Raw genomic sequence first — 13,678 nt, forward strand, 5'->3', positions numbered from 1 at the left:
AGGCCAGATTTTAAGTATTACCTTGAGGAGATGCAGACTAGAGTACTGCAATCACTGAGCAGCAAATTATATCACCTGGGATGTATTTCAGTTATCTTGCAAAACTGGCCTGTTAGTGGGCCCTGAGGACCAGGGTTGAGGACCACTGCTCTAACTCATTGGTCCTCAACTCCGGTCCTCAGGGCACACTAACAGGCCAGATTTTAAGTATTACCTTGGGGAGATGCAGACTAGAATATTGCAATTACTGAGCAGCAAATGAGATCACCTGTGATGTAATTTAGTTATCTTGCAAACCTGGCCTGTTAGTGGGCCCCGAGGACCAGAGTTGAGGACCACTGCTCTAACTGAAGTACCTTCACCCTACTTCTGGTGCTAAAAGAAGTACAGCTGTCAGCCAAAGCTCGTTTGGCTGTATTTCCTCTGTGGATCACAGGAGTGCAGCTTGTTATGCACTCCTGTGACCCTTTTTTAGCGGACAGCTGGCTAAAGCCGCTGACGGCTGACAGAGAGCCGGTCCAGGCTGGGTAAAGATTGCAACCATTTGAGCCGGCGGGGGAAAGATGCAGCATTGGACTGATGCTGCATCCACCTAAGTAAGTATAATTCTTAACAAAAAATTCCCCTAAACCAAAAGCACTTGTCCTGAGCTAGAAAACCAATAAATGCAGGCCCTACCTGACCAACTGAACAGAAAACAATCCTCAGAACAACGAGGGGGGGAGCTCTAAGGGCACCCATGCACAGTAAGATTATTGCTTTCAATAATTTAGCAGTCTTTTTTTAAACAACAAAAACTATTTAGTGCAGGTTATTTTTTTTTTCCGCATATCGCTATATATCTATGGTCAGGAATCAGTGTTCTGTTAACATTTAAAAGTAACTTGTTTACTTAGAAGCTCAAATCCATTTCTTTTAACCACTTAAGCCCCGGAAGATTTTACCCCCATTCCGACCAGGGGGTATTTTGCGATTCGGCACTGCGTGACTTTAACGGACAATTGCACGGTCGTGCGACGCTGTACCTAAACAAATTTGGCGTCCTTTTTTTCCCACAAACAGAGCTTTCTTTTGGTGGTATTTGATCACCTGTGCGATTTTTTGATCACGCGCTATAAACAAAAAAAGAGCGTCAATTTTGCAAAAATAGCAATATTTTTCACATTTTTTTATATGAAATTCCCCCCAAAAAAAATGTAAAAATCAAAATTTTTTAACATTTTCGGCCAATTTGTTTTATGCTACCTATGTTTGGTAAAAAAAATCGCAAAAAGCGTATTTTGATTGGTTTGCGCAAAAGTTATCGCGTTTACTAACAAAGGGAAAGATTTTTGTCATTTTTGTTGTTTTTTTTTTAACGCGTAATGGCGGCGATCTGCGATTTTTTTTTTTGCGGTACTGCGACATTGGGGCGGACAGATCGGACCCTTGACTGACATTTTTTACACTTTTGGGGTTACCAGTGACATTTCTACAGTAATCAGTGCTATATATATGCACTGTTACTGTAAAAATACACTGGTAGTGAAGGGGTTAACTTTATTTGGGAGGGAGGGGCTGTGTGTGTCCCTAGGGGCGTGCTTTCTACTGTGATTGGCTGTGGCTTCAGCTGTAAGGACACTGATCAACGGAACTACATAGTAGATCCGTGTGATCAGTGTCTTTACACCGAGGAGAATGACAGGTGGCTTGTTTACACAAGCTGCCTGCCTTTCTCCCTCTCCCCCGCCGATCGCCGAGTGACCGGCGGACATCGGGTCCGCTGGTCACACGCGCGGGGGGGTCCGTGACCACGCGGGAGCGCACCTCCAGGGGCGCGCGCTCGCTCCCTAGACCCTCACAAGCTAGTGACGTAGCCCTACGTCACTTTGCCTGTGAGGGCCTGACTGCCGACGTAGATCGGCGTTAGGCAGTCGGCAAGTGGTTAATGCTTTCAATAGAGTGGATAAGAGTTTGAATCCTTGTGAATTTTTTATTGCTGTTTCCGTCCTCATAGGGAAAATCTCCCCTCATTTCATTTTCTGGTGTTAAGGTAACCTATGTTAGGTGTCACCAGGACAAGAAGAATGAGTAATTTGAGCGTGACAAAGTTCTGACCTTTGTCCAGTCTACTAAATACATGTGCATTTTTGGTGTCTCCTGTCCTTGACATTGAGAGTAAATCTTTCCAATAGGGGACACCGATAGTAAGTAAATAATCTGACAAAGGTTCTAACTCCTCCCTGTACAAAAAAAAAGTTTGAACTAGAGTTAGATTTTAGGCAGCTCCAGCAATAGTTTATGCTTACCTTCTATTTCCTTGCTTATGTTGGTGGGAACAAGGAAAGCCCTGTGTAAGGTCCAAGTCATAATGTTTGCACAGGGTTTATAGTTCTCTGCCCACCGTCATGTGACACACTGGGTGCTTTGGCAAGCAATGACCAAGTAACAACTTCTAAAGTTGCGAGTCACTTGTTCCCCATTCTCAGAAGTACTGGGTATTCCGTATCACTTCCGGTTGCTGAATGGAGTAGTGAAAGGAGTGTGTGCTACTGGTGCAGCCTCCATTACAGTGAGCCTGTTGCTTTGCTCTGCATGGACACCGGAGCTTGAGTCAGACGGATAAGACATGGCAGGTCTAGTGTTGGGGAGATGTTGGCAATGCCCAGCAGAGCCATCTGACCATCTATGCGCACCTATAGGCTGGAATCCATATCAATGGTGGCTCCGCTACCAGAAAACCGTAAAATATAAACCCTTGTTTAATTTTAATCACAAGTATGTATTAAGTGTTTTTTTTTTTTTTTCTTCTTTAATATTTTAATTTTTGTTTTTTACAGGGCACCCCCAGACTAGGCAAGAAACTTCCACCCAGTCCAACACAAAGAGGACCATTTGACAATTAATATTTGTTTGCCATCTCTGACCTGCTGCTACCTGTACCTGTGTCTAACTGACAGATGCTGAATGTACCTGTTTTTGTGCCTGAATGCACCAGCAGACTGAAGCAATATCTATGTAGATATCACGGGAAGTCTGATAACTGGAACAAAGCTGTATATTGAGAACAGGCTCTCTCCTGCCATTGGACACCCGTGGAATTATAAAACAAGGATTTTATAATAGAAAGATCCAGGACTACATACGAAATCCAAGGACTAGCACTTGCTAAGTCAAGTCCTAAAGATGCTATGAACTGTTCCCACTTTTTCCAGTGTTAGAAAGTGCCATAGTGCCTCTGTTATTGTTACTGGTTTAATATTTATACGTGGTGCATTACCTTGCTCCTCAGTCTTCATTCCGTACTGATGAATGGTTTTAAAACAACGTATCCACATCCAGCTGGGCTGCTGGTATCTTGGTTTTAGCTGTACGGTGTAGGAGAGCCCTCAGTAGATCTGAATGGACTAAAAAACTTTGTCCTCTGGGCTGTATGTATTATGTAACTTTTTTATTAAAGGAAAAAAATGTATCTACAAATGTCGAGATATTCAGTATTTGCTGCATATTTTTTAATCTGTAAAAAAAAGAAAAATGTACATGCCTTAAGCATATTTGCTGAATATATAAATATATATTTTTAAATATGTCTAGTTCTATGTGTTAATATCTTTATGTTCATAAAGATCAAACTTTAGGTTACTTTCCATGTATGTCTCTCAATGGAAATATAAGCTGTTCACCTTTCTTATTTATATAATAGCTTGTCTTATTTCTTTTTGATTTCTGTGTTTAAGTGTTTGAAGTGCCTTAAACTCTTGCCATATTTTCTCAATAAACTTTCACCATGCGGTTTTTATTCATACCATATGTCTTTGTCGGTGAATGTTGAGGACTTAAGATGTAGTACTTGGTATGAGTATTGTGTAGCTTTGTAAAAGATTATTCTATGACTGTAAAGGCGTTGCCCTTGCCAACCATTTGGATTTGAGTTATCATTTTTGGAAGTACAGAAGAAAACTCATAGTTGTAATCTAATGGTTGCTGTAGCTACCCTATTTGTATTCAACTTTCAGGAATAACCTAGACTTAAGAGTTATCTTAAGGCTGGCCATAGATGATACCATTTTTTTTTTTCCTTTTATTATGGTTGGAAGGAAATAAAATCACTTTATTCCCCCATCAACACAGTCAGTGCCTCCCACTGCACTATTGTGTTCTGCCAGTGGGGGGCGCAGGGAGCATTCCCTGCTGACAGAATTCAGTGGTTACTGCTAGCAGCTACAGCCACTGGCAGTAACCGTATGTAGAAAAATTGGACATGCTGGTTGTACCCAATGCCCTGTACACACTATCAGATTATCTGAAGACTTTTGTCTGCAGACTTACCAAAACCATATAATATGAGGTCAAACCTAAACACTTTCAAATTGTATGCAATCCGGCAGGCCCTCCTTGCACTACATAGAAAAGGTAAATCTGAAGACAAAAGTCTTCAGATAATCTGATAGTGTGTACAGGGCACAAGTTGATTGATCAACTTTGGTACAATCATGCTGCCCATTCATGGATCAAAATTCATCCAATCCCTGCTGAACTGGCCCTATTTCAGTGTATGTTAGGTCAGCTTAAGCGATCGTGAGATTACTTTGGTTTATGCTTTTACGTATGCAAACATTATCGAAAAACAAAAATAATGTGCAGTAAGTACATTTTGTACTTTAAGATAACATATTATGATAGTTCTAAATCCATACCAAAACAATTGCTCCTTTAAGGATCAGTCTCCTTAGAAGTGCTGTTATAGGTAGAGCCTAGTGGGTGCAGTCCTTCCTGGTATATGGCTTGTATACTGCAACAGTGAAACTCTAGACTGTTCATGTCCAGACCCTGGCTGGAATGGTTGGTATTCCAGCAATTTATGCTGCATTCTCCATAATCTAAAATAATTAAATTAAACAAAAAAAAAAAATGGGTAGAGTGGGACCCCTAATAATGGCTATGGTAGACCTCTGTAGGCTCCTTGAAAGATAGGAAATGGGCAGGTGATTTTAAAGTGACACTAAATATCTTTATTCTCCAAAAATAATTTATACACATCCACTACTTAATGGACCAGTAATCTGTTTTTCATTAAATTATTTCTTACTGAGATTTTCTATTTCCTTTGTAATGTCCTTTGTGAGCTCCTGAACCTTTTTTTTTTCCCCTCACTTCTGGTTATCTGGAACAAGCAGTCCACGCTAGTTGTGGACGTGCGCACTGCTTTATGTACGCTACACATTCAATAGTCCGTAGCCCATCCTGGGAGTGATTAAGAGAGGGTGGCTACATTCCTACATATAGTGGGACAATAGAGAATAAAAATAGCCGCCCTCTAATTGGAAGTTGGATTACAGCAGCAAAAAAAAAAAGGAATTTAATGATTTGGAGAAGGCTGAGAGCTATAGAAAGGTACTTTTTTGAGTTGAGTACATACTTGAATAGAACTCTTATTTTAAACAAGAGTTTACTGTCTCAATAACTCGCCAGCATCTATATTAAATGAAAATATTAGTTTTAGATGGAATAAGACTTTAACCACTTCAAAACGTGACCAGTTCTGACATTTCTCACATAAATACAAATCTGCTTTTTTTTTTTTTGGCTTTAAAATTACTTGGAACCCCCTGAACATTTATATGTTTTTCTAAGTAGATGCCCTAGAGATTAAAATGTCTGTCTGTTGCAGTTTTTTATGTTGCATATTTGTGCAACGTTTTAATGAACGCAAATTTTCATGAAAAATTACACTTTATTGAATTTTAAGGCACCACAATATAATACAATTTTTTGGTAAAATATAAAAGATGATGTTACACACGCTGTAAAATTGCGTAAACGCATGGAATGGTGACAAACTACAGTATCTACAAAATTTCAGTAGGTGACGCTTTAAAAGCCTTTACGGGTTGTAAATTTGGGGATAGACCAGAGGTCTAGCACTAGACCCAATATCTCTCCTCTGTCCCTCAAAGCAATGATAAAACGGAGATCATTTGATCAGTTGCTTTACAAGCCGGTAACAGGTTGTATACACTAAAACCAAACGTGACTAAATCATCGTCCCTTCCGGTTTCTGACATCCGCAGAGTAGGAACTATGCAAGTTCTCTCACTCTGTGTACAGCAGCTGTTGCCACTAGCCGGATTTGTCCAGGGCTTCCCTGTGGGACAGGAAAAATGGTGGGGGAACACCCCCAATTCGCACCTATAAAAGTAGTAGAGCAGGGGGTGAAAAATCACCAGCTGAAGAAAATCTTACCAGGATCATGGCTGTAGCCTCAACCGTGATCCTGGTATAACCACCTCAATACGAGGCCGTATATATACAAATAACGGTACTGACAGGGGCGTAACTACAGGGGTTGCAGGGGTTGCAATTGCAACCGGGCCCCATGCTCCAGGGGGCCTGTGCTGTTTCCCTGTACACATGGATAGGAGGGGCGGTGGGGGCAGCATGTAGAGAAATCACTGTCCTTTTTTCCTCCTGTAGCTGCAGGAGGAAAATGGAGGAGATTGGTTCCTCTGTATGCTGCCCCCTCCACTGCTCCTATCCAGTTCACTTGTGTTCTGCTGTCTCTGGGCCCCTGTGTGCTCTCCTGGTCACCCCCAGGGGAAGAGCCCCAGGCTTGAAGGGAAGGGCCCTGTCCAGGGGGCCCTTCATGGTTTCTTGCACCAGGGCCCTGAAGGTTCTAGTTACGCCTCTGGGTACTGAGGTGGGTAATGACAACTGTAAAATGTTGCATTTCCCTTCTCTTGCTGTTCTGGTGACAGTGGTCACCAAGACAAACAGGGAGGGTAATTCTCCCTATCCGGGTCACAGATATCAATAACATCCTGAGAAGTGTCCTATTCCTTTCCAACAATATCCAAAACTAAAAAAAAAAAAAAAAAAAAAATTTTTAATGGCAATAAATCCCAAGCCACTGACCCAGAACTAGAATGCAGATCGGGAGTTCTGACTTTTCTTGTTGCATGCATATTCCAGATCAGTCATTTAAAAGTAGAGGATCAGCATGACTGTCAGGCAAGTGACAATTTCAGGAGGTAGCCTCTGTATTTCTCTTGGTAACGTGTTATTCATGTAGAATGTTTTCACCTTTCTGTGTGACTTCTCTTGTGAATCTTTGCATTTAGGCAAACTAGAATGCAAGCAGCCCAGTTTGTTTTGCTCACAGCTTAGTGGTAACGTCACATTATTCATAAATGACAGACAGATACCCTCTGGGTGCTGGGAGTGTACAGCACACAGTGTTCATTACTTGCCTGCCAGAAGGCACGCAATGTGATTACTATGACAACTAACAACACCTGGACTTTTCATTAGTACTGGATGTTGAAGGTCTAGCTCTCATCTGAGGGGTGGGGCAATTCCAAAGAACGTGTTTGTATAGTGTGCAATGATTAATATGATACATGTAGGTTTGTGTAAATCTGATCAGAGCATTCTATGAAATCTACAGTGTGTGTCTCATCTAGAAAGTCTGTGCAGACAAACATGTGAGACCACCTACTGTGGAAATACACAATCTCTAGCTTAACTTAAAGTGGTTGTAAACCTTAGACATGAAATATGAACAAAGCATATCCATCTATAGTATGTACTTGTCTCAATCCAGAGCACTAAATGTCATTTCTGTCTGCTACCTTGTTCCTTTGCCATCAGCTTCTAACACGTTTTCCTGACCCCAAAACAAAAAAGGTGACAGGGGAGGAACCTCCAGCTGATTGACATCCTCAGCTCTGTTCCTGTGTAAAGGGGGGGGGGGGTGTCTCTTCCCTCCAATCAGCTTATAGAGCTCACCCCACTAAGCTCTGCAGAGTGTAACCTCAGTCTACACCCTCTTTTTTTCTGAAATCAGACAAGCTTAAAAATTCAGCACTTTGTACAGTTGTAAAAAAGAGAGCACTGCAGATACAGGTACAACTCATGTAGGAGGATTTGTTTAATCTCTGTGTATTACAGGGCTCGACAATCCCCGGGTGCCAGGTCGCATTTGCGACTAGAATTAGCGACCTGGCGCCTGGGGTGCCCTGCAGGAGGTGTCCTGTCCCTTTTGCGCCCCCACCTTCTTCCCCGAGTGCACGGACTTCGGCGCCGTCCAAAAATTGAGGCCCCGGCTTTTCGGCCTTCTTCTGTGAGATGAGAGAGGCTGGGGAACTGGCGCCCTCTTGTGGTGGCCGGGAGTAATGCCTGCTCAATGCCTTTCCATCTCCTTCCAAACAGGAGAGGAGAGGGAAGTTTTTGCAGGCTTCATCTCTCTGTCCAGTTACCTTTGCTTAAAGGTAAGTGGACAGGGAGTAGGGTTATTATTATTAATTTATTTTTTAAATTAAAAAAAAATAAATAATAATTTTTTCTTTTTTTTTTTCTTCAATTCAATTTTCTTCTTATTAAAAAAAAAAAAAAAAAATTATATATATAATCCTTTTTTTTTTTTTTTTTCCTCATCACCGTGCCACAGCCGAAGGCTCCTTTCACATGGGCTGTCTGATCAGGTCCGCCTGTCAGTTTTTCAGGCAGACCTGATCGGACCCTTCATTCTCCTCTATGGAGCAGTAATCTGCCGCCATCTGATCCTGTCCGCCAAAAACAGACGGATGGTGGTTCTATTTTCTATCCATCCCGTGGATCGGATCAGATGGCATCGGATGAAAAGAGACAGACAGTCTGTTTCCATCCAATTGCGCTATAGAGGAGAGTGGGGTTCTATCCGTTTTATTAAATAAAGCTTGGTTGTTAGTTTAATAATAATAAAAAAAAAAAACTGGCTCCTAACTTTTTTAGCTGGCTCCTAGATTTCAGGAAAATTTGTCAAGCCCTGGTGTATTACCTGAGGCCAGTCACTTCACTGGGTATATGTAAGGATTTACAACCACTTTAAAGTACAGCAGATAGCTTTAATAACTAAATGAAAGACTTTTTTTTTAGGTTTGGATAGGATCGGTGAGGTGTTAGACCATTGTCTGTGCCCACCTTAGGGAGATTTGTTCCCTCTAATTGTCCTGATTGCCAACCTCACCAGGATGAGGTTGAGGGCAAGTCCAAATTTTTGATTTTCCAACAGAACAAACTGAAATGCCCAAAATGAGGACACTTATTCCTGTGACAATTGTCAAAAGCTGGCCATACACTAGTAGAGTTTTGAACATATGTTCTTACGAATATTCTCAGTACATTAATGACTTGATGAATGTCTTTCAAAGTACTTTAAAATTTAGTTTGCTTTAGTGCCGTTTCACACTAGGTCGCTCCGACTTAGAGGGCGACCTGTGAAGTCGCGTGCAGCGCGACTTCGGCGTGGCTTGCACGGACTTCATAAAATAAATGTCACTGCAAGTCGCCTCCAGGTCGCCCCGAAGTAGTACAGGACCCTTTTTCTAAGTCGGAGCGACTTGTGTCGTTCCTATTAGAACCGGTCCTGTACTACTCAATGACCGCGACGGTGCACGACTTGTCAGGCTGACCAAATCGCCTGACAAGTTGTACTAGTGTGAACCGGCACTTAAACGTTTGATTTTAGAATGAATGAACATTCCCAAACTAAAACCACATACACTGATAGAAATGAATTAGCAAATGTATATTTCACCCCACTAACAATTAGAAAATTGAACAAACGTTCTTTTAAAAAAAAAAAATTTTAAGAAAATTCTACTAGTGTATAACCAGCTTAAGAGAATATATCCCTCCCTCCTGGTTGAGTTCTACAGGACAAAGTGAAAAAAAATCTCCCCAAGCCACAGATTGCAAAAATTAACACTATTTTTAACTCCCACCTACTCTATCCAAAATGCAAAAAAAAGAATCTGCACTGCATCCCTGTTCTATTCACATGCGATTCAGTGCAGTGCGATTTGATCCCATTCATTCACACCAAAGTGTGTGCACCAGTTTTGGAACTGCACTGCAACCGGTTCACATGGTACTTTTGTTACCATGCAATCCGGTGTGGGAAAATGCACTGCATTTGGGGTGTCATTAAGATTGCACTGACACCTGCTGCAAATTGCAAGGGCAGTGTGATTTGACTGCAGTTATCCTACAGATCTGTGCACGTTTCTCGCACCACATTAGTGTGAACCTAGGGTAAAGGAAATCTGTAGTGAGAGCCCTTCAAAGGGTGCTGGATTAGTTAGTGATTTGGAAGCACACATATTGGGAATGTCAGTGAGAAGTTAAAGGGATTGTAAAGGCAGAAGATTTTTTTTTATCTTAATGCATTGTGCGCATTAAGATAAAAGCCTTCTGTGTGCAGCAGCCCCCCCTAATACATACCTGAGCCCCATCTCGGTTTAGTGATGTGCACGAGTGCCTTGGCTGTCCGGGACTCTCCCTCCTGATTGGCTGAGACACAGCAGCGGTGCCATTTGGCTCCCGCTGCTGTCAAAGTCAGTTAGCAAATCAGGAGAGAGGGGGAGGGGCAGAACGGTTGCTCTGTGTCTGAATGGACACACGGAGCCTTGGCTTGCGTGCCCCCCATTGGAAGCTGCTTGCTTTGGGGGCACTCAACAGGAGAGAGGGGCCAAGAGAGCTAGTGGGGGACCTAAGAAGAGGAGGATCTGGGCTGCTCTGTGCAAAACCACTACACAGAGGAGGTAAGCCTGGGCGGGCTGCAGCATTGGGAACATGTTACATGTTCCACCCTAAAATCGGATGCAACATGTTCCCAAAGGTGAACCTAACCTTTATGTTTCAATGTTTTTTATTAGATTTTTTGTAAGAAAAAGATATAACAGCGCACAAGGAGCCAACATGGCTCAATCATTGTCTTTGAGGGCATTAAATATCACATAATACACGAAATACAATGGTGCCAATTCAGAAAATTACAATATCAAAAATGAGAAACCAATAAATCAGTAACAGGAACGGTAAGCTCAGGTTGGGCATCCAGCTAATGGAGCAAAAAACATAGAGTCATAGAGACAGTGCCCCCTCCATTGCATGCTGAAGGGCTGGAGGTCTGGGCCCGACCCCCCCCGGCGCCCCTACGGGAACATACTGCTCCCTTGGGAGAGGACGGCCCCCAACCCCCATACCAGGCCCTCTACCAGTGGGGGGCGTAGCTTGTCATCCGTGCACTGTCAGATAGTACCAGAGAAAAAGTAAGAAAAGAAGGAATAGGGGGAAAAGGGCAAGACAGGGAAGAAAGGAGACAACAGCAGAGGAGGGTGGCGGGAGTGGGAAGATGGGAAAGAGGAAAGAAACATCAGCGGTCAGTGGAAAAATAGAGGGTCGACACCCAGATCCCGCTCACTCCCTAAGGGGGAGATTTCCCCAACATCTCGTCCAAGGCTACCCATGCTCCCAACCGCCCCTATGAGGGGCTCGCCAGGTACCTTATCCAGGGGTCCCATGTTTTGTCAAACTTACGCATCCTGTCATTCAACAACGCCACCATCCGTTCGTTTATCATGATCCAGGTCAGTTTGGCTTTTAAAAGCTCAAAAGGCACTACTGGGGTTCGCCATGAACGGGCTATTGCTATTTTGGCGGCCGTGAACACGAAGGCGATAAGGCGCTTGGCGGGTTTAGTAGCCCCCTCCACCGGTTTACCCAAAAGGGCATTTTGGGGATCCTTTATCAAGTTGACTTGGGTCAAGGAGTAAACAAAATTATAGACCCGGATCCAAAACCGTCGGACTTTTGGACAAGTCCACCACGTGTGGAGCACCGTGCCCGCCTGTCCGCATCCCCGAAAACAGTTGGGGGATGCGGTGCTCACCGCCGCCGCCAGCCTGACCGGAACCATGTACCAACGCAAAAATACCTTGAAGTTTGCTTCTATCAAGGAAGTGTTGAGTATGGATCTAGAATTAAACTGCGCTAAAGTGTTCCATTCCGCCCTGTCCAGAGATTCTCCCAGATCCTCCTCCCAGCGTAGCATATACGTTAATTTACTATCGTCTCCATGGAGTATATTATAAATTGTTGATATATAGTTTTTTTGTTTGTCAAGTGTGCGGCAAAGGTACTCCATAGGTGTGGAGGTAGAGATGTCGCTCTTACGCTTGAGGGAGGCCACGAAATGGGAGATCTGGGCGTAGCGAAAGTACTCCCCCTCAGGGAGGGAATACTTCTCCTGCAATTGGGACTTGGTAAGTAGTCCCCGGTGGTTGCATAAATCTGCCAACCTGAGAAGCCCCTTATTCGTCCACCATTCAAATGTCACAGGGGTTAGGCCCGGCGGGAACCTAACCTTTAGGCTCGGTTCACATATATGCAATGCGGGAAGGCTGCGAATTCGCAGCCTTTTCCCGCATCGCACACGCACCCCCGGCAGTTCACACTGCCATATGCGATACGCTGGGGGTGTCAATGTAATCTTAACGACACCCCCAGTTTGATCGCATATCGCAGTGCGATCGTGCAGTTCGCACAGGATGGGATCGCACAAGTGTGAACCGCTGTGCGATCCGATCCTGATGCGGCTGCAAAAATGCCTCCTGTGCGTGTTTGCACCGGGTGCGATGCGAATTTAGCCATACAAACTGTATGGCTAAACTCGCACCGCACAGCTGATCGCATGTAATGTCGGAGCAGTGCGCTCCGACATTACATGCGAACCCGGCACTCGCAGAAGTGTGAACCGGGACTAAAAGTGTAGTTGCAGCTTACCAGTTCATAGATATGGATGGTGGCTGCACTCCTAGAAAGGACAATGAACACCTGTTGCAACCTGCCAGAAATTCAGCCCTCATGTCACTTCCTGTGAGCTAAAAAATCTGCATAAACAATGTTACTTTTTTTTAAATTACCGTACTAGTCCCATCAACCCACCATGTAATGAAAATAAACAAGGGCAGACATATTTAAAGTCCAGCTTGTATGACAAATATGGCTCCCTCCATTGATACAATGGAGAAATGAGTGTAGACACAAGGGGGTTGATTTACTAAAACTGGAGAGTGCATAATCTGGGGCAGCTGTGCCTGATAGCCAAGCCGCTTCTAAAGCCCCGTACACACGTACCGATGGTCGGTATACAAATGTTCCTCTTTTCTCCCCGGGATGTCGGTGTCTGCTGAAAAGTGCAAAGACAGCACAAGGACAGCACAAGAATTTTGTCCGCCGACTGCAGAAGTGATGTCATGTAATGGTTAACTTTCCCTGTGTTTTCTATTTTCTGAGCATGCCCAGTCTTGCAAATCTGCGGTCTGTCGGCCGAATTCTGTACTGACAGGCGAACAATCGTCCGTTCTGGTGTCGGCATACAAAAATTTTCATGTTTGCAAGAAAGACTTTTGTCCGCGGATTGTGCGCAGACATCTGTCGGAGGCACCATACTAACACGCGTACAATCGGCAGATCCTTCGTCCACCGACGTTTGTATGCCGACGATCGGTACGTGTGTACGGGCCTTAACTTTAGCTTTTTCAATTAAGCTTTGACAATAAAACCTGGAAGGTTTCTTTGCTGAGCTGCACCAGATTTTTCACTCTCCAGTTTTAGTGGCCAAAAGCTTTGAGAATGACACAAATATTAATTTTTACACAGTCTGCTGCCTTCGTTTTTATGATGGCAATTTGCATATACTCCAGAATGTTATGAGCAGTGATCAGAGTTATTGCAAATAATTGCAAAGTCCCTCTTTGCCATGAAAATTAACTTAGGGCTCTTTCGCACACACTGTCCGCCCAACAGTGCCCATTTTTGCCCATCAGTGCCGCCCGTCAGTGCTGATCAGTGCCACCTATCAGTGCCCAGCAGTGCC

The 13,678-nt window shown here is 43.6% G+C and overlaps 1 protein-coding gene across 1 annotated transcript in view; it reads left to right on the plus strand.

The window, feature by feature from the left end:
* KANK1 (KN motif and ankyrin repeat domains 1) overlaps positions 1-3,763 on the plus strand; it is a 322,774-nt gene extending 319,011 nt beyond the window's left edge. Inside the window, exon 12 of the mRNA XM_082242991.1 lies at positions 2,820-3,763. Coding sequence (XP_082099117.1) covers positions 2,820-2,885 — 66 coding nt within the window. The 3' untranslated portion in view covers positions 2,886-3,763. The remainder of the gene's footprint in view (positions 1-2,819) is intronic.
* The last annotated feature ends 9,915 nt before the right edge of the window (positions 3,764-13,678 follow it).

This window comes from Pelophylax lessonae (genome assembly GCF_965119305.1).
Source record: "Pelophylax lessonae genome assembly, chromosome: 1".
Classification (NCBI taxonomy): Eukaryota; Metazoa; Chordata; class Amphibia; order Anura; family Ranidae; genus Pelophylax; species Pelophylax lessonae.